General features: G+C 41.2%; 1 protein-coding gene and 1 long non-coding RNA gene across 2 annotated transcripts; one reads left to right on the top strand and one right to left on the bottom strand.

Moving 5' to 3' along the window:
* Positions 1-1,055: 1,055 nt before the first annotated feature.
* On the top strand, positions 1,056-8,938 carry shox2 (short stature homeobox 2). The gene is given in 6 exon segments (XM_022196112.2): positions 1,056-1,885; positions 3,477-3,685; positions 6,140-6,197; positions 6,514-6,602; positions 7,438-7,531; positions 7,534-8,938. Coding segments are annotated over 6 exon segments (867 nt in total). The 5' UTR covers positions 1,056-1,629; the 3' UTR covers positions 7,695-8,938.
* LOC127536689 (uncharacterized) lies at positions 3,606-20,929 on the bottom strand. The gene is made up of 3 exons (XR_007945785.1): positions 20,680-20,929; positions 10,398-10,598; positions 3,606-3,704 (listed from the first exon to the last, which is right to left on the bottom strand). It is a non-coding gene; the product is annotated as an uncharacterized LOC127536689 (long non-coding RNA).
* Positions 20,930-21,332: the final 403 nt, after the last annotated feature.

The raw sequence follows: 21,332 nt of genomic DNA, 5'->3' as shown, positions 1-21,332 counted from the left end.
AACCCCCTGTGTGGAAATAGGGCTTTATATAGATTATCAATAAACATGCTTAATTTTGCATCAAATTCATCCCGACGTTTTCAAAATCTCGCTGTATCCTGTTTCTTGTCTGGCTATATGTTGCCTCCTGTTTTCCACCTAATTGCCTGCTCTCGGCGGCAATCGCCATACCTTCACAGCAAAAGTGCACCATTGTTTATTTATTTTTCGCAAATATAGGCAATGATTGCAGGAGGGAGAAAAGAAGAAAAAAAAGAGAGCAAGAAACGGCGAGCTGAAAACGTTAATTAGTGAGCCCAATGGCAACGTATCGCAGGAGGCACTATAATTAAATGTTTAGCTGCTATTTAACATCCTAATGGCTTAAAAAGTCCACTGAGGATTAATATTAAGCGATATAGTCTCTCTAATGACGGCAATGCAAAAATACATAATTGCTGATTAGAAACAAAAACCTCCACTGGAAATATTGAATAATTTGAGTCACGGATTATCCAAACCTTCACGTCAGGAATGTGTGTAATAATAATAATAATAATAATAATAATAATAATAATAATAATAATAATAATAATATCGTTTAGAAATGTTGCTAGAATTTTAATTAAGATTCCAATTTTTTAAATCCTGATTTTTCCCTGTGTATTTTTAATTTATTGGTGCTAAAATTCCCCTTCAAATTAAAAGCAACGCGGACGCACACAAAATACACTGGAAATTTATCGATTTTTCTTTTCCTTTCTTTTTTTTTTCTAAACCAGGCCTAAAGCCAACTGTATGCAACTGAGGGGGTTAAAGCCAAACGTGTTCAGCTGAACTTGATCTAAAGCTCCCTGTATAAGTCGATGCTGCTCCTCTCGGCGTCCCAGCTGGTCCGCTTTCACCTCTTTTTCTCCCGTGTCATCGTTGCGCGTCTTATTTTTCTCCCTTCCCCAGATCACAGAGATATATACTGAAGAAGGACTCCTCATCCATGTGCTCCCCTCTCCTCTTGTCATTTTCAGATTTTTTTAAGCCACACCCCTGCAGAGAGAGAGAGGGAGAGAGAGAGAGAAAGAGAGAGAGGCAGGGAGAGTGAGAGAGATCCATGACCATCTCCCGGGTGTTTAAAAAACTAACTCAGGACAATAGCAGCGAATGAGCGCTTAATTAAATTAATTAGTCCTTCTTGTCAATCTCGGATTAATGGCCAATAGCGGCGGTGCTGCTTAATGTTTTTCTTTTCTTTTTTTTTTTTTTACTCCTCTCCTCTCTCTCTCCCGTATCAGTGAAGGGGAAGGGGGGCTCATCCCGGCATCCTGAGGGGAGGTAATTTGCACGGATCAAGGGGGCAAGGCGCCGCAAAGTATAAATACTGTGACTTCAATAGAGGATCACCAGCAGGTTCCCAACTCCGCTAACCAAAGGAGGAGGAGGAATTGGCTGAGAAGAAGAGCCTACCTTCATATATTTTTCACCTTTTAGCCAGAGTTTTGGCTGCATCACCTTGTGTCGTTTTTTCAAGGGGGTCGACTTTAAAACGAGCAACACCATTGATGTCTTAAGCTGTCGTGGAGCAAAGGGAGAGAGTGTGTGTGAGTGTGTGGTGTGTGTGTGTGTGATTTTTTTTAAAGAGGAGAGAAGGCAGTGATGGAAGAGCTCACCGCTTTCGTGTCTAAGTCTTTCGATCAGAAAGTGAAGGAGAAGAAGGAAGTGATAACCTACAGGGAGGTGTTGGAGACCGGCTCGACGCGAGCAGGGAGCAGGGAGGCTTTATCCGCGGAGCCCGGGAGCCGAGAGGAGGCGGCCGCCGTTGCCCGGAACGTTGCGCTCTCGCCGGGCAGGGAAACGGACATGCTCGGCCCGGAAAGGATCAGGGACGCCGGGAGCCCCAAACTCATTGACGGTAGGAGTGCATGGTGTGCTCTGCATGGTCTGTACACAGGGACGTCTGGAGGACTTGATAGTGGGGTGATGATCCAACATACAGCCACGCTTTAAGTTGACCAACAGTTGAAATTGCTTTATTTTTAAGCGTGACTGTGATCCAAAACGAACAGCCCACTAATGTCAGTCTCGATGCAGAGTGAGAATAAAAAGCGTTACTTGGTGCTTTTTGAAAGCACCTTATAATTTATTTGTGTCCGTTTTGTTGCCTTGTGCACCGTCAAAATTGCCCCATAAAAGACAATTTCCCAGATATGGTTGCTGGTTATACATTTCAATTCTTACCAAGATTTTTTGCAGCTTTGTAGTTATGGCACATTTTTAAAGTTTCAATTTGTACAAACAGCACACCAGAAAGGGCCTATCAGTGACAAACAACAAGGCCCCCGAAGGAAAATTAACATTTCTTCTATAATATAATGGGACTTAATCCAGTTTCAAGCATAGTTTTTATATCACAACATTATACATGGCATGTGCACGTGGCCCTAAAGTTTCAATAAACGCTGCAGCTTGGCCTGCTTAAATGGAATAATTGATTGTAGGATATTTCAGGAATCTATATGCATCCTTTATATGCCTTGTAATGGATATTTTTAACCAAAGACATAATAAACCTGACGCACAAATAGTTGTACATGAAAGGTGGAAATCATCAGGTCACAAATGTTTATTTTCAGGTGTGAAAGCACACCAGGTGCCATAATAAATAGCCTCTCTTTTAGAAATAGCAAATAGTAACATCATGTGGAACAATTGTTTTTCGTGGTTGTCCTCAATAATTCCTTTTTAAAAAATATATAAAGGCAAAACAAAAATAATAGCACATAAATAAGTCATGAATTCGAGTGCAACATATTCTTCAAATGGTAAATGTTTTATACAACCACAACTGTTTGTGTTTGTTGATTTTAAATTAGTTTCATATTTTTAAGGACAGTGTAGCAGCTGTTGGTGTGTCCTGTGCAGCCCGTGTATTATGAAACCTGGACGAAATGTGACAGCACATTGGAGAAGATATCTTAGAGTTGGGTGGCTTGTAAAAAAAATAAAATAAGTGACATCTGCTCGTCATGGGCAGCGTGGTTAAAAGCGGAACTGCGACAAGCATGTATCAGACATCCAACAGTGGGCACAGCATTGCATATTTATAAGCTCTTAATAATTAAAGAGCTTTATGTAGCTCTACAAAACATCCGAGGTCTGATAGCTCTGTGATATTTGAGGGCACGTCTCTCTTTGATGCAAGATTCATTTCAATATATAGGTGGAGAATTTATCGCTATGTTGTGTTGCCTGTGAGTAGAAGCTACATTTCGTGCGTGTTATCTCCACTATTCCACCTTTTAATCTGAGGCAGAGACTTTGCACATGCAGGTGAGTGTATTTTTAAGCCTATAGCTGCATCCAACTGATCTCCGTGCAAAGCCTTTATCCCGGATAAAAGCGTGCTATAAACATGTGATAAATGTGCGTCCTGTGAAGGCCACTGGCGAGGCTGGAGGTCACCGTGCAGCCACATGATGCTCACGTTTGCTTCTCCCTCTCAGGCACCACGGACGTGAAGGAAAGGAAAGAGGACTCGAAGCCCATAGAGGACGAGACACAAACTAAAATCAAACAGAGGAGAAGTCGGACTAACTTCACATTAGAGCAGCTCAATGAGCTGGAGCGGCTCTTCGACGAGACCCACTATCCGGACGCCTTCATGCGGGAAGAGCTGAGCCAGCGGCTGGGACTGTCGGAGGCCCGAGTCCAGGTAGGAAGAGCCGACTCTGCTGCGAGGAAGAGCAAATGTGAGCAATAATAACAGCAAAAATAATAACAGATGCAGTAATTAAGGTGTGTTTGACAGACTAAATGGACTCTAGGCCATACTTTAAATGTAAAAAGGAGAAAATACAGGTCTGATTAAAAATTAAATAGTATCATCATAATAAACAACAGCATCAGCATATTGGCAGCGCGAGCAAATGTTCCCTATAATAATAATAATAATAATAATAAGAATAATAATAATAATAATAATGCACAGATTTCTATGTTTTCCTATTTTATTTCCTTTTATCCAGAAGGGATTTCAATTTTTAATAATGTCCTCCCTGATTTTTGTTCTGATAAGCTTGGCATTCCGCTTAAAAACATCGTTCTGTGCGTGAAAACAGTTTTGTTTGATGATTTTTCATGTAGAGGACACACACACATACACACAGAGAGAGAGAGAGACTTGCTAAACCAAACCAGGCCTGGATTTAGTTCACAGGACCTCCAAAGGCAAGTTGAGATAAGTTGATCTTAAAGGAGGAAGAAACAAACGGAGTTTATTCCCCCCTCCAATTATTCTCTGGTTGGATTATTCTCACAGCATGTGCTGGTTATTTACTGTGTTAATCATCTCAATTAGGCCCCTGATTGTGTCACGAGAGTTTCTTTTTTGTTATTAGTATTATTATGGTCCAAATAATAGAAGAGAAACAAATCAACCCACAAATATTTGCCTTCAGTTTGCTGTGTGAGGGTGTGTGTGTGTTGGCCATGTTTGTTAGTGTAGTTTTTCATGGGGATGGACCATCTGCACAGAAACCCAGTAAGGCTTCATCCAGTCCGGGAGGGGGGTGGCAGTGTGTGGGAGTGGGAGCTGGTGGGGGCTCAGACATGTCCTGTGTAAAACGAGCAGGGGGGGTGGGGGCACAATGAACATACAGACAACTCTTTTTATCACAACCTTATAACATCTTACTCCAGACTCTTTTATGCTCCGGCTCAGGAGGAGGACTGAGCGTTTGTATTGAATATGGAGCAGAAAAGAGACCACAAAACGGGCCCAAAAAGATCCCAAACTCACCCCCACACACCAGGGGAAAAAAAAAAAGAAAAAAAAGAAAGTTAAAACCAGCTTTTTGCAGGGCTCTCCCGGCCTGAACTGGAATCTCCCCAATACGGCGCATTGTGTCCCGAACAAGAAGCAGCACAGCTCGGGGATTTGCATAAATTATGTATTATTTTCTACCCAAATCAAGCACAGCTCTCCCATCTCTCTCTTTTATCTCACTTTGAGTATTATATCTTGGAGGGTTTTTTTTTTAACCAGTTGCATGCACAGACCACACATTTATTTGGCTTAAAATTCTGCTTCAATCAATAACTGCAGTGCATTTATCATCGCTATAAATTATACCTAAATCGTGCACAAAAAGGACTTCCGATTGACACACGGTGTGATCAATAAATGAAGCCAGCTGACAGCCGAATCAATATGATATTTCAATCATGCTTTCACTGTCTGTGTGTGTGTGGGCCTAACGTAAGGGAGATTGCAGACTGACACGTTGAATTGTGGGCTAATTTAGCCCGAGCTTTGTCTGAGAGATTCAAAGCAGATTATCATAGTAATAAATCGTTTAATCTGTGTTCCAAGGCGTTTCTCTGAAATTGACGCTTGTCGATTTCAACAGGAGCAAAAAAAGAAAAAAAGGGAGAGAAGTGAGTTGTCTTTGAAGCGGTTTGTGTGTGTGTGTGTGTGTGTGTGTGTGTGTGTGTGTGTGTGTGTGTGTGTGTGTGTGTGTGTGTGTGTGTGTGTGTGTGTGTGTAAGTACGTGTGTGTGTGTGTGTGTAAGTACGTGTTATGGCGGTGATTAGACAAAACTGCGAGGCATTTAAGCGTTTCTCTGACATGGATTTTCTGCAGATAAGGGTAATTAATTTCAGCGGTCATTTAATGAGAGGGAGGCGGAAAGAGAAAGAGGGAGAGATGCTCTCAGATCGCTTTGCTCTGATGTCCAAAACCGTAATAGCATTGCTGCTATTCGATATCCGAGACTCCATTCAACTCTTTGGGGACACTAATCTATAGAAAGATGAAACCAACGCTGACAAGGTTATTTATTATAGTCCAACAGTCCTGCACATTTCCAACAAGAGTGTTTTCTTGTCTCTTATTTTAACGTGTCTCTTTCGTGGATTTTCTAGTTTGTTTTTTTCCCCCCTCTCTCTTCTTCCTCCTCTGTCTGCTCCAACCCCCCACTCCTCTCACTCTCCCTTGTTGTAGACTAAATGTAATAATTAAAATCTGGGGTTAAGCAGTGTCATTAATATTTCAGTGCTCCTCGGGGATATTGTTTTTCTGCGGTTGTTGTCACTTTGAGAGGAATTACACATGGTCTCACAAGCAGCTGCCAATCAGTAGGTCTCTAATTAATTTCTGTCCCTGCAGGTTTGGTTCCAGAATAGAAGAGCCAAATGCAGAAAGCAGGAGAACCAGTTACATAAAGGTACACTTTTATCCTGCACGATCCCACAAAAGACAAAACTATACATATATTTCTGCTCTATTCTATTCACTCCAATGCATGCAGCATCCGTCATCTTTACGCACAGTTATCGCTTGGTTTAATGGTTTCAATTACAGTTAGTTAGGCTATGAAAAAGCACCGAGATTTCTTTATGTGATTGTTTATCTTAACGTTTTTAAAGTTTACTCCGACAATCAGCTCACTGCTTATTCAGTCCCACAGTTTTTTTTTTCTTTTGCTCTTTGTGCTGCTGAATATTCCCCTCACAATTAGGCTATCATCTGTGTTTTTGCAGGAGTCCTGATTGGAGCAGCGAATCAGTTTGAAGCTTGTCGTGTAGCGCCATATGTCAACGTGGGGGCTTTACGGATGCCATTCCAACAGGCAAGTTACTTTGAAGCGTCCAGTCTTAAAATCAGACCAATCCCCCGACTGCTGTCTTGGCACAGGCTGTGCCCAAGTGCTATGCAGAGACTCCAGTTCCAATGTAGGGGGTAACTAAACTCTTATTACCACACTGACAAAAACACTGTGCCAGCACAGCGTAGTCTGTACAGCCTAATTGGAAAATTCCCTCTATTGTTTTTTTTCCCTTCTCTCTTCTGTTTTTTGGAACATCTTCATGCCTATTTAACTGGAGCAAACAAACATATTAGCAGGCCTGCGAGGTGTGGAATAGATAACCGGGTTGTGGCCTAATCAAGATCAGGAGTTCCTGAATATTTTCTTAAAATTGCACCTCTTACTAAATAATGTTTTGTGGCATATGTGTACCTGCATGCGAGACAGAATCTACACAGTAGCAGTACAATTCAATACTGAGTGCTCACTTTGAGCACCACTGATTTGCTGTGAGTTTATTATATTGCAGGCAAAAACCCACAAGATTCCCTCAGGCCATGGCAGTTTGGATTGAGATTATATTTCATGCTGCAAACAAAAACTCAAATTTGACCTTTGACTCAGAAGAGCTGCAGTGCAGCCAACAAAAGCCCCCCAAGAAACTAGATGGCACATTGCGCGCAGCAGACACTCCAGCCACAACATGTTCAAATGGAGCACATAACTAACAGCTATCAGGATACTACATCTGCAGTCACACTGGTGAAACAAATGACCCCCACTGCAAAGTTAACGCATGTTCTCCCCCTTCTCTCCCCCTTCCGTGCGTCCCGTCCCGTAGGATAGTCATTGCAACGTGCCGCCCTTCTCCTTTCAGGTGCAGGCGCAGCTGCAGCTGGACAGCGCCGTGGCGCACGCGCAGCACCACCTGCACTCTCATCTGGCCGCGCACGCGCCCTACATGATGTTCCCGCGCCGCCGTTCGGGCTCCCGCTGGCCACGCTCGCGGCCGAGTCCGCGTCCGCCGCGTCGGTGGTGGCCGCCGCCGCCGCCGCCAAGAACACCAGCAAGAATTCCAGCATCGCCGACCTGAGACTGAAGGCCAAAAAGCACACGGCCGCGCTGGGACTGTGACGCCCGGAGGGAGGACGGACGGAGAGACACTGAACTTTTACAAAGTGAAAAAGAAAACAACAAAAAAGGACAAAGTGAGAAAAATTATCCATGGACGTTATTTATGTTTTTTTTTCTTTTTAAAAATGAAGGACGACGAGTATAAAAATATAAAATATAGGCTATTTATGAGATAAAGAAAAGAGACTGTGACGTGATAGCCTACACACCACAAACACACACATGTTGAGTTTTTGGACGCCAAAAAAAAGACAAAAAAAAGCAGGTGGACAGCGAGGCTGCGCCGCCACATGGCCGAGGAGGCCGTCGGGACACCCCGAGGAGGAAGAGGAGGAAGAGGAGGATGCAGCTGGGTCGGTCGGTTCTTTGTCAAACAAGGCGAACCATTCTGCAGTTGTTCAGTTTTAATATTATATTATTATTGCTATGATTTCATTTTGAACCTATATAGAGGCTGGCCTCGGTATATTTCAAAAAACACTTTTCTCTGTAAAAGGACAGAGCGGGAATTCTGTGACAAAAAAAAGAAAGAAAAAGACAATATCTGAAATGTTTCTCCCTTCTCTGTTTCTTCTTCAGCAGTGTTGTGCATGAGTTCACGGATGACGTGATGTGAGCCCTCCTCACCCCTCTCCCCCTCTTTTCCCTCCCCCCTGCCTCTCTCTCTCTCTCTCTCTCTCTCCCCCCCCCCCTCAGAGGAAGGGTAACTCTCACTTGAATGTTTGGCCTATTTGACCTCCTCTAAACACATGTGCAGGCTATGCTGAACTTTTCTTTTTTGTCAGGATAACCCGATCTAGTGTCCCATATTTCCAAGGTGATTTGTCCCCCCCTTCTAAAGGAGGGCATTATGTCATAAACACCATCCTCTTCAACACAGTGAACAAAAACACTCACAGTAACACGAGGACTGTATGCGAACCGGTACGGGCACGTGTAAAATATGTTTATACACAAGAAACATGCATTATTTTTATTATTTAGTGGCTTTATGAATGCCTTGTGGGGAATTTGTTTAATTTGTATGTTACTTTCATTTCCGTGTATTAAAAAGATCATGTGCTTTCTGTATGTAATTTTGATGTTTTTATAACAGTGGAAGTGAACTCACCTGAGGCACGGGTTTCTTAAAAAAAGAAGAATATTCATGAAATTGTTTTACCTATTTTTTCCATCACATGTGAAACGTGAATCCACCTAAACAAAAATGTTTTTCGTTCCTATAATAAATTAACTAAAGTTTCTTTAATGGGTTGACATTATTTTTTATAATAATAATTGGATTTTAAATTATTGTTATTATTATTATTGCCGGTAAAGCCTTTGGGAGCGTTGAGTTTTTAATAATTCATGCCTGTAGCTATAGGTCTTTTGATAACGTCACAGTTGTGACAGGCCCGTTTAGTCAGGAACATGGGTGTCTGTTGCAGCGACCATGCCAAACCGATGCATTATTCATAGTTTGGTTATGGAGGGCTTGTAGAGTAGGACTGGTAATTTCCAGTACAAGCTACAAAACCAGGCAGATAAAGGATTTAAAAAAGACTGGGGCCATTCAGTGACAAAAATGATAAAGTTTCGCAGCTTTTAAGCACTTAAAATGCACATAATTCTAATCCATTTCTAAGGCTCATTTGGTTTTAAAAGTGTTGGAGGAAATTAAATCTCTCCGGACTCAGAAGCCAAACTCCAAAAATGATATAAAACAAAGATGGATTTTTAATTTAATTACACACTTCCTACTGTTTTGTCTGTAGCAGCTTGTAACTGCATAGAAATGCCTCGACTAAAAACATTACTCAGCCTCGATCATTTAACTAATTGCGAAACTTGCACTGCGTTACATCAGCAATATTTAGGATGTGCATTATGATGAGAAACGTTTCGACAATAAATGGACAGGCCTCCAGGTTAGCGGTGCATAAACACAATTCCAGCTGCAGATGCTCATCATGCCTGAGCTTGGCCCTCAGCCCATCTCCACTGAATGCAAATGTAGCCCGTTTTATTTTATTTTATTGTGTGTCATCTCCTGAATTTGGACATTATGAATGAAAACGCATCAGCTCACAACGTAAAACAAAGCAATTTCTGCACATACATTAAAAAAAAATAGGAAAAGAAGGATTTATTATCGCCTGCCTCACTTGACTTACAAATTCGCCTGATTCATTTCCTGACATCTTAACCGCCTCTTATTGAACATTTAATAAACACCTGACACGGGAGCCTATAATTATAGGGATCCAGATCGCATTACCCTTCCGATATTTCCACACAAAACACAATGTCTTTAGCTATTAATTAATACTGATCTCACAGAGTCTGCGCTGGAGTCTGGGGTGTTTGTGTATCTCGGCGTTTGGGGCAGGATTTAGACGCCAAAACTATTGAATTATTGATTGTGAGCCTCGCCAGTAATGGAGGAGACGGAACTGGGAAAACTGCTGAGGCGGGAGCGCGCATTTTGTCCCGCGACGGAGCAGAAAGAGCGGAGCCGGAGGCGCGCCTTGTCCCGCTCAGGAAAAGTGTGACCAGAGTGAATTTTGTGACCACATGATTATGTCATCTTAGTCCTGACATTCTTTACATTTTCAGTTGTTTCTTGTGGGAAAAGTTGGGCCAGATTCATGTCACTACTACAAATACATCCCTGCATAGTTTCATGAATTGTATGTATAAAAACAATTATTTCCCATTCACCTGAAGGATTTGTGTGGGATTTCTGCTTTCACTTTGTCTCAGGTTTTGCAGGTTTTTTTCTCTTTTTCCCCAGAAAAGGCAACATTTTCCTCCCATCGCTTCTTCATGACAGCAGTCCAGATTCTGGGTTCCTTTCTGAGCTGTGGAGTGTCCAGCAGCTATCAGCATGTTCCTGAGGTGCAGCGCTGGAGTGGAGGGCCTCTGCTCGGAGACAATCAGACGGGGACACACAAGTGTTCTGATTAGACATGGAGACTAGCAGCGCTCGCACTCTCCTCTCAACACACTCTTAAGACACACACCCCCACACAGCCAGCCGGGAGCCAGCCATGCAGGATTCTTCTCCCTGTCTATCCCTTCCCCTGTGCTCTCTCTCTCTCCTTCCTCAACTTAAACACATTCTCACTTTCTCCCTGTTGTAATGGATCACCACACGCTGACTTGGCTGAGTCAAGAGGAGGCCAATTATATTAATCAAGTGAATGAAAACAACACCGGACACATAAATACAAAAATCTAAATGCATGGAAGGAAACTCACACACCTACACACACACATACAGATCATCATAGTCTGGTGAGTCACAACAGCACTCGACACCATGGAATCCTTCATATCAACTGGTGCCGTCTTGTTGCTATATTTACCCCACTACAACCCCTGAGACAAATACACTACTCTCTCATTTCCCGCACTTGGCCCTTTATCAAATTAGGGCATGTTAAACAATCACACACAGCACTTCTTTTTTTTTTTTCTGCTTTTTTACTGATAGCGGAGGCATTTTTCCCTTGCAAGTGGATAGCTGTGGCTAAACGCGTTGCATATACTGTTTGTAAGCTTGCGTTTTGTGTGTATGAATCTATGTGAGAACGTATGAGAGACAGAGAGAGCCCTCTTTCTCTTCTCTCCAAGGGCTTGCCTTTGTTACATGTTAGGAGTGCTCAAAGAGCAGAGCGCACACAGCACTGCACCAAAGACAACAGCCATCAGGAGCAAAGGCAGATAAAAGACCAACTTCAAAGACATCAAATGGAGCGAAAGTGAAAAAGAAACCTGCTGAAAACTCCCTCCAATAGCACTCAGGCCAGCAATTAGGACGCCATATCGCTGCCTGTTATCACATGCGTGCACTGTATAGGCCTGGGTGGCTAACCGCAGCACTTGGTGTGGGTTGCAGTCAGCAGAGAATTACAGCATTTATAGAGCTTGACTGTAACACTGTATTTAATTTCACTGTAGGATGAAAAAGTGGGTGTTCACACAGATTTGACCCCTGCTATGACCAGAGAGGCTTAACCATGGTGATTACAGACACACAAAAACAACAGTCTCCATCTCCAGCTCCTTCTATTCAGCAGCTAAGTAGAACAAAACAAAACAGAGGTCAGAACAAAACAAGAAGTCTAATTGTTTCACTGTTTCCTGTTTAGGTGCCCCAGGGCAATCTACACATTTTTATGTACTGGGCGCATTTTATTTGTTATTAATTCATTTCCAGTTGCAGCTGGTTTGCAGATTAGAGAGATAACATAATGTATAACTCCCTGCCCTGGGAAGAAGACATAACAAGGGTGTATGTGTTGAGACCTGTGGGCATTAGTAATCCTAAGGGGATTTTATTGTTTCCATTGAAAAAAGGTGACATTTGGTGTATTGCAGATGCACTGGGGGTTGACTCTGTGAGCATTTTTGCGTGTTCGGGTTTGTGTGCGCATTGTGGTCCTCCAGAGAAAGAGTGTGAGAACAAAATGAAACACCAAGACACAGGGAGAGAACAACGGAGAGAGGGAGAGTGATGAGGGGCGCACAGTAAATGTTAAGCATTTGGCCCATGCCGCTCTGTATTTACAAGCTGGTAAGATCCAATCATCTGTGTGTGAGTATAATCGAGTACTTGCTTTTCAATCATCAGATGTTTGTACACAGACTCTTAAATTACAAAAAGCCTTTTGGAAACACAGGCCTAACTCATCTCATATTGATTGTATTCACGCTGTCTGAAGTTTACAAAATGTCATTTTAAAATGTCATGAAATGACAAAAAAGCCGACAAATCACCCAATATTTGTATCAGGATGCTCAAGTGTCTTTTTAATGTGGGTAAATCCAGGGAGGTCCACAATCATTCATTCTGGGGTTAAATGCTTTTTCAACATTCTGTCCAGGGAACCATTTATGACCATTTATATATCTGTCAACTGCATTCAAATGCTCTCTGAACTGGTGACAGACATGTGTGGTCAAGGCAAAGTTTAGATGGGATGGAAAATGGCCCCTAGTTTTCAGTATAAGCATCAATCACCTGTGTACTGTAAATGTTATACTCATAAAGCTGCTAGCTGTTTTCACATAGCCATAAATCTAAGTATGTGCAGTACAAAAATCAATACATCTTAGTGATGTTAGAAAACATACAACTCTGTGATGGATACGCTGGTTGCATTTTACTTGCAGTTTTCCATTTAGTGCTGTAGTTGCACACAAACATGACGTAACTTCGTGAGAAATGTATCGTGGCTGCATTAGGAGGAGGAATCTGGAACCATTAACAGCATATTATATCTACTTTATGAAACTGTTCTGAACTAATGACAAACGTCTCAACAGGTAGCGTTAATTACAGGGAGCATTCAAAGAATTTCAGACTTTTGAACATGTCTTCTCTCATCGACTCACGAGTAGTCTAGCAGCACATGTGTTCAAGTAAATAGAATATCTTTAGGCATCTTTAATAATGACAACTGCAGTGTTATTCTCAAACACATAGTTTGTCTTGATCAAAAACCTGCATAATGCAACAGCCAAAAAAATAACTGAAAGGCCAAAAAAACAGATGCCCACCAAAGTGTTGCGTGTCATCTCCCACCTTTTCACACTCATTCCTGTCAGCTCTTCAGGTCTCTGACACTTTAGTAAAGGCAAGACATCTCAGGTAGAAGTGGAAAGAAGATGATGATTTTGGTAAAAGCAGGATTATGACATTAAACTCTGTCAGTGATAGAGGAGGTGCTCACTAGCTTTACTGAAGTTAAAGCAGCAATACTGTATAAAAAATATTTATAATTCTTCAGTTAAAATTATAATATCCATCCATCCATTCTCTATACACCACTTTATCCTCACTAGGGTCGCGGGGGGTGCTGGATCTTATCCCAGCTGACTCGGGTGAAGGCAGGGGACACCCTGGACAGGTCACCAGTCTGTCACAGGGCTACATATACAGACACACAATCACACTCACATTCACACCTACGGGCAATTTAGCGTTATCAGTTAACCTCAGCATATTTTGGGTTGTGGGAGGAAGCCGGAGTGCCAGGAGAAAACCCACGCATGCACAGGGAGAACATGCAAACTCCATGCAGAAAGATCCCAGGCCCACCCCGGGATTTGAACTGGGGATCTTCTTGCTGCAAGGCTAAAGTACTAACCACTACCCCACTATGCAGCCCTAAAATTATAATACAGCCATGGCCATAAGTTTGGACACAGCATGACTTACTATGTCTGTTTTGATGTCTATTACGGAACATAACTAATATTTTTTGACAGCACCAGTTTAATTAGTCAATAAAATCAACAAGGGATATAATATTATCAATAAATTCCAACAATTGGAACAACTTTGTTCCCAAAACATAATATTAGATATTTGTGCAACAATTTGCAGTTAATCTTCCAATGTCAATATTTGCTGTCAAACATCAAATTTATGCACTGGAAATATCTGTACATTTTGGTTGATGGCTATGACTGGTATTTATATTGTAAGTGACAATTTTGTGGTATTTTCTAAGATTCACAAGCGTATGGTACTTGTGTCCAAACTTATGGCCATGGCTGTATGTACTACTGATTTGTGGAGTACAAAAGCATGAAGAAGCATTAAATGGAAGTACAAATGCCTCAAATTTATACTTATGTAAGTTGCACTCACTAATTGGACTTAGACTCCATCATTGACTGCTTTGGGCACTACAAATGTTTACAATTAAACCGTAACACTGGCTTGTCATGTGATGACCATTATGTTCACCGCAACATTCCCCTGGTTTGATTCCAGCTTTGTCATCTTCTCTGAGTCTCCACATTTTCTGCCTGACTTGCAGCTATCCAAATTAAAGGCAAAAAGAGCTTATAAAACCCCCAAAATGTACCACAGATGGATAAATGTCCTTTTCATGGTTTAGACTAATTAACTAATTCATTTCCATGTAAGCTTCCCTTGCATCTTTGTAGCATCGCCTGAAACTCAGGCATAGAATTGTGTAACCACCTACCTACTGTACAGTTAAATTCACTGTTCAAGTATTACACGTGAAAATGAAAGTTTATCTGTACTAAGTAAGATCTTGTATGTTAATAAGCCTTTGGGGCAGTTGAATATGGGAGCAAGAGGTCAAGTGCTTTAGAAGTATTAGAATTTTTAAGCAGGATAGCGCCTGTCATCCAGGGCATCTTATTCAGATGTTTTCATTGATCCTGCCACTTGTGTCCCCTCATTGATACAGCAGTATTGACATCTGTATTGCTATGGTAATTTACTCCTCAGGCAAGTAAGTTGCTGTGCCCGGACTGGAAGATAAATACGGAGCGAGGACACGTGTGCACATGTACACAAGCCTTATTATGGGCTAATAAAATGAAAAGCAATGTATAAAGGTAGGTGTGTGTGTGTGTGTGTGTATGTGTGTGTGTGTGGGGGGGGGGGCGTGCCAAGTTCAACTGGGCGCAGTAGGCTGAAAGAATGCATCGTGTTTCAGAGCAGGGCTAATATAAACTGATGTCACAATCTGAGAGAAGGGCAGAGAAAATGCGAAGAGCTGACTGAGCTGCATTATGGGGGCTAAGGAGGCCTCGAAGTGGTGCGACATTCTATTGGATTACAGTGTTGGCTCAACAGTCTGCCAACGTCTAATTAAATAGGCCTGCATTACCTTCCTCCATGGCGGGGTGTGTGTGAGAAGTACACTATCTCATTCTGAAATGGGATGTAAAAATAGATCTCATAAGTTAGCCCTCACACATGCTCCCTCTCCCCTCCTGATATCGCTACAGTGCGAGACTGACTCTCTTTCTCTCTCTCGCTTTATCACATTCCTTGTTTTCAGGCTTTTTATGTCAATATTCTTGATATACGTTAAACGGTGAAAGTGACTGTTGCAATTTGTCGGTGTAGCTTTTGCATCACGCTCAATTAAATATGAGATTGTGTTTATTCAGTGGATTTAGTGATGTCTTGCAAAGTGGACAATGGAAAAAAAAAACCATGCAATAGCTTTAAAAGTTTAACAACACTGGATGGCAGTGCGTGCAGCAAACAAAACTTTCCTTCCTTTTTCTATTTCGAAGTGGGAAAAAAAATTCAAGGAAGTGACACATGCATTGAGAATGAATATAGCATGCATCCTAAAATAGCTGACACTTGCTGCTGCAGATAACTGGTTGTGTTATAGAAAAGGAAGGAAGCCAGCTGATTGAAAACAACTATATCTCTCAACCGGCACTGATACTCACAAACTGGATTTAACATTGTGATCTGAATCCGTTTTTGAAAACTTGGGTTGTTCGGCTTACTGACTGACAATGAATTTGGACTTCAATGGACTAAAGAATGTGGAGGAGAGACAGAAAGAAAGTCCTCCAGAAAGGGAAGGCAGAGTTAGGAGCAGGAGGGCAGCGATACGAGCAGAACAGATAGAGAGAGGAGTATGTTGGAGAGGGTAGGCAGAGGTGCCAAAGACGTGAGTGTGCCAAAGAGGAAGCACTTTGTTGAGCTAAAGCATGTTTGAGAGACTGCCTCTTATCTTAATGATGACAGGGACCCTTTTAAAGGGTCACATGTAACACACTGTGTGCTGGAAGTGCTCTTATAGGACCACCGAAGAGAAGCTGAGGGAAGGAGTTGAATACATGCTGAAAAATCACTACACTGCAACAAAAATGTAATGTAGAGTTATGGACTAGCGTTCTCTTTAACTTATGGCTGAAGTCCACAGCCTGTTTCTTATCTAAGACTGTGTTTTCTGAACTAGCTAAAGTAACAGCAGTAAATTCATCCCTTGGTACATACTGTATATCTTTAGAAGCTTTTGACTGACAGAGAGATGGTGATTTAAATCTGATGCACATTTCAAGACACTGGTTTGTCACGCCGTTGTATTATATTTAGTGGTTAGATTTTTAAGTCACTTGACAGCCCTGCATTGCTCTTGTAACCACAAGTTTCGTGTAGTTAATCATGATTAACCGCAAATCAATCACAAATTATCACTGCCTTAGCACTGCAATTATGTTTTGCGCACCATCTGTGTTGAGTGTGCTTACTTTATTTTAAATATTACACTGCTTTTCATAAAATGTCCCATTCAGTCTGATGCCTCTCCTCTGTTTTTGGGACAGTTAAAGCACATGAATGCAGTTTTCACAGCTCGATAAAATGGGCTGTAAAACTGAGGTAGCTACGATTCTCTCATGAAGTCCAGCAATCACCAGCAAGAGCTACTGGCGCTGTCTCCTTAACTAGTTCCTCTCTCTCTGTAAAGTACACTTGTGTATTCATTTAAGGACTGGGGCTCTCAAGGACGACTCATAAATTGAATCAATGGTTGCAATACAAAATATGCCACACAGACCTATGTTCTCTACTATGTGAATCTTCCATTTAGCAGCCGTTACCATTAATTTGTAGGACATTGACGTGTCAAATGTTCTCCGCAGAGCACTGTTGAGTGAGTCTACTGCATATTACCAAGACTAGTCCTAGTGGTCTTTTTCTTGCTTCATACGGAGGTTGCAAACAGTGTTGTGGCACATCAATGTCACCAACTGGAACTGAATGTGGATCAAGAAATAAAAAAACAACAGCACATTTTTAAAAACTGCATTAAATTGAGATTACATTCACGCGTTCTCATCAACTTAGACAGTCTGAACTATATTTCATTATATCGCATAAGTTGTCCATCATTTTACCTTGAGCTGGAGGGGTAATCCTGGAGATTGAATAATGACACCTTAAAAAAGGTAGTTCATCATTTTTGAAAAACACTAATTGGAGAGTCAAATGACAAAGATATATATGCACAGAAAATATAAGGCTATTGCTAACAGCTGGTTAACATAGCTTAGCACAAAGATTGGAAACAGTAAAACAGCCTGGCTCTGTCCAGTCCTGTTTCTTGAAATGATGTTTCTATACAACTTAACTGCAACAGCAAACACGTTCTGAAGCCAAAGTAATTGTAGCTGAACTATGTTTTCTATCAGAAAATTGTATTTGACAAATTGTAAAAAACAGAATAGGCTCACTAACTATTTATTGTTTTCCTGCCAAAAGACTGAATACAACCAAGTACAATAGGAACTTGACCCAAGAATTATTTAGCATTTTTATGGCCTTAATGCAGTTTACAAATTTATCACTTCATTCGTTAAAACAGAACAAATTAGAAAAAAAAACGATCTGGTAAATATGTTGCACTGAAACACACAGATGAAAAACCTTTTCTCTCACCCCAGCAGGTTGAAGCAGATGGCTTCCCTCCCTGAACCTGGTTCTGCTGAAAGTTTCTTCCTCTTAAAAGGGATTTTTGTTCTTCCAACTGTCTATGCTGGCTCAAAGGGAATCCTTGGACTTGTCGGGTTTTTCTCTGTAGTATTGTAAGGTGTTGAACTTACTAGTGCATAGAAATAAAACTAAACTGAACCGAAAACAATTTAGCGGTTAAGAAACTTAATTTCTTGGAGACAGAATTTCTCTGTCAGAAGTTCTGTTGTTCGGTTAATCTGTACAAAAATCTAAATTCGACAACAACAATTTCCTGAACTGTTTCGTCATTCTGACATGTTGCTAGGCAACCATCAGCACGTAAAACCCTAGAAGTGGCTAACTACTGTTTTTACTCAGTAGTTTTATACAGTAGGGAGGTTGCTGTGCAGGACACTTCTTTTACTCTTGAACAGAGAAAGGGTTAGCGGTTTCCACCTGTTTCCAGTATTTTAAAGCTAAGCTAACTGGCTAGCTTAATTTTTAAAAGACAGGCATGAAAGCAGGGTCAGCCTTAGCATATGAGTTACCACCAGAAAATGAATACATTCATTAAACAGGTGCAAAGCATATGACAACATTTTATCTTGCTAAAAAATATATTTAAAATAACAATATATTAAAACACATTTTTAAAAATATTATCTTTTAGTTCATGACTGTAACTTCTCTTTAGGAGTCAATCATAACTGGTCTATAAATAGTGAAATAATCCCACATTTTCAGTAATTTGATACATTTATCAATTGTTTAAAACATATTTTTTGTCGATGCTTTTCATGTGTGTAGAAATAGGTGATAAATTAGGAAAAACTTGTTATCTAATATATAAATATATTTGTGGTTTTTTGGATTTAAATCTGGTAATCAATGTTTCTAGTGTATTTTGCTTCCATGTATTGTATCATGTTTGCTGTTGTAGAAGGAAAATAAACTAAATTTAATATCATTTGCTGTGTATTTCAATAATAAAGAATAAACTGATATTTTACAGCCATGGACTGTTTTGTTTTTGCAATCATTTTAGGAGAACAGACTTCTGTACTAAGCATCGGTAGTCCGTCTGTGGACACATGCACTGCTGTCTCCTGGGTCTTGAAGACAGTGTGAATATGTTATTTGATTACATGAGGTGGAAAATGCAAACAATATGATATTCTGGGACTAAACCGCACACTACATATAGACCTACATCACTGCTAATAAAAGCAACATTGTAATCTTTTTTCCAGTATCTTGCAAATTTGGAAAATTTAAATGACACAGATTATATTGTGCTTGCTTTTTTGTCGAGCCTTGCATGAACATAAAAACATGAATGCATTCACAGAAGCCATTTCAGTAACAGCCAGTATGTTTTTGTTACTCATATGAGGCTTTACAAGGTAAAATTCTGAGCTCTTCCCTGCTGCTAACATCGACAATTTTTCATATTAGTCACATTTGTTTACTTTATTCCCTAAAAGCTTTTTTCGTTTTGTGAGTGGGTTGGATAAATATAGCACTGCTTCTGTGAGAGAGGCTTTAGAAGCTTGTGATGGAGCAAATACAGTATCTTTATCATATTTCCTTTGGGTAATATTTACAATCCCAACACTCATATCACAGTGATTTCCCCTAAATACTATTAGGAATAATTTGGGGAAACAGCAACATGCTGGAGTAACTGAACTTCTCATAAGTGCTCACTCAATTGGCTCCATGACCAAAATATGAAATGAAAACCTGAGCTGCGAGCATGTGGACCACAGAGAGACGGTGTAGTGTGGTCTGGAGGGCGCGTGTGGACACAGAAGAGATCCGAGCACTGTAAAAACACATCCCTCTGGCACCATTATATAAGCATACATATGGGACAGTAAAAATGGAAGACGACACTTTAAATGACATTATTATAAAATGCAATACTCCTGGAATGATCCCTTATTAAATTAGGCCCTATGATCCAAGATGAATTTCCCGCTTCCCTAATCCATCAAGAGGGGAATATTAAAAGATAGGCCTCAACTGGCATTAGAAGCTCACTCTGTCTTGACTTTCATTATTCTGCATTAGGGTGCTGCTGGGGGAGAGCCTCTTAATGAGAATTACAATGATTCACTGGCCCCGGCCCCACTTCTGACAAGTCAAATATTAACTCCTCAGTCACAGCTGTCGGAATTAAAATACTTTGTAGCCGCGGACGTGCTAAATTAAATTGGCCTTTTATGTTCCTTACATGGCTGACCCCCGTGGGGCTCCACTGCCTCAGTCGCCACTGAGACGGCTATGACAGAGCAAGAGGAAGAGGCAAGCGTACAATGTATACTGCGCAGACAGGCAGGCTCACAGAAAAACAAACATTTCTGTCCCCTGTGTGTCATTCTGTCATCTTCTCTTGCTATCGCTCTATTCTCCCTCTTTTCCTCCATTCTGTGTTCCTCACCAGAGGCTGTTTCTTTGGCAGACATCTTCACTGCGCTGTTTGTTTGATAGCCAGTGTCAGCTACTGTCGACTACCGTCTACGTTGCGCTACAGTCTCTCTCTATTACCGGGGCCACAGATGCACATAAAGGCTCCTCACCTGTTGCTTGCCCTTCATGTTTAACAGCCAAACGATTAACATAACAGAACAGCATTTTCAAAGAGCAGGGGAACTTTGTTCTAATGTGATTAAGGTTTAGTATGCAGACAACAAATCAAATTTATATTGACCTTTAAAAGTTTTATTTCTGTTAATTTGCACTCACTTAAGCAGAGGGCGAGGGCTCACAGACCTGCGCTCCACTCTGTCTTCCAAATTCCTCTGTGTGTGCACCAGTGCTGGTTGGGCGGTTCCTCCGCCTGCTTGCTCGCTAGCTCGCTCTGGCCCCAAGGTCATGTGCACTGATGGTGAGAGTGGGGAGGTTTTCTGCCTTTTGCCTGTCTCTTTCCCCAGCAGCATTTCTGCTCTGCTTGTGTTGCCAGCAGAGCTCTGAATCCTTCTCCCGCTCCGTTTGAGCTCCTTACAAACAAACAATCGATTTCACAGGGAGAGAGAGAGAGAGGAGGGAGAGGGAAAATATAACTGCCAGTGACCCTGCAGTCTGCAAATGTTACACTTGAAATCGCTGGATTTTTTTTCTCTCTTTTTTTTTAAAAACACATACATGCCCCGGGACATGTCACCTCTCCCCTTTCAAAAGTCAACTGAATGAATAAAGAAATGGATGGAGCTGATAAAGAAAACAAAAAACGGCCAAATGGAAGAGAGTGGAAGATTAATTCAGTGGGCAGATGGGTCTTGGTGTCAATTTGAGCTATTCTGATCCACTGAATTGAAACTAGAGCTTCAACCAAGCCCCAAACAAGTCACCTTTGACCCTCATGACAGACACAATACTGATACTCTATATTCATTCAG

Source organism: Acanthochromis polyacanthus, chromosome 13, assembly GCF_021347895.1.
Source record: "Acanthochromis polyacanthus isolate Apoly-LR-REF ecotype Palm Island chromosome 13, KAUST_Apoly_ChrSc, whole genome shotgun sequence".
Classification (NCBI taxonomy): domain Eukaryota; kingdom Metazoa; phylum Chordata; class Actinopteri; family Pomacentridae; genus Acanthochromis; species Acanthochromis polyacanthus.
Note: the sequence above shows the minus strand (reverse complement) of the source record. Positions and strands in the feature narration are given on the sequence as shown.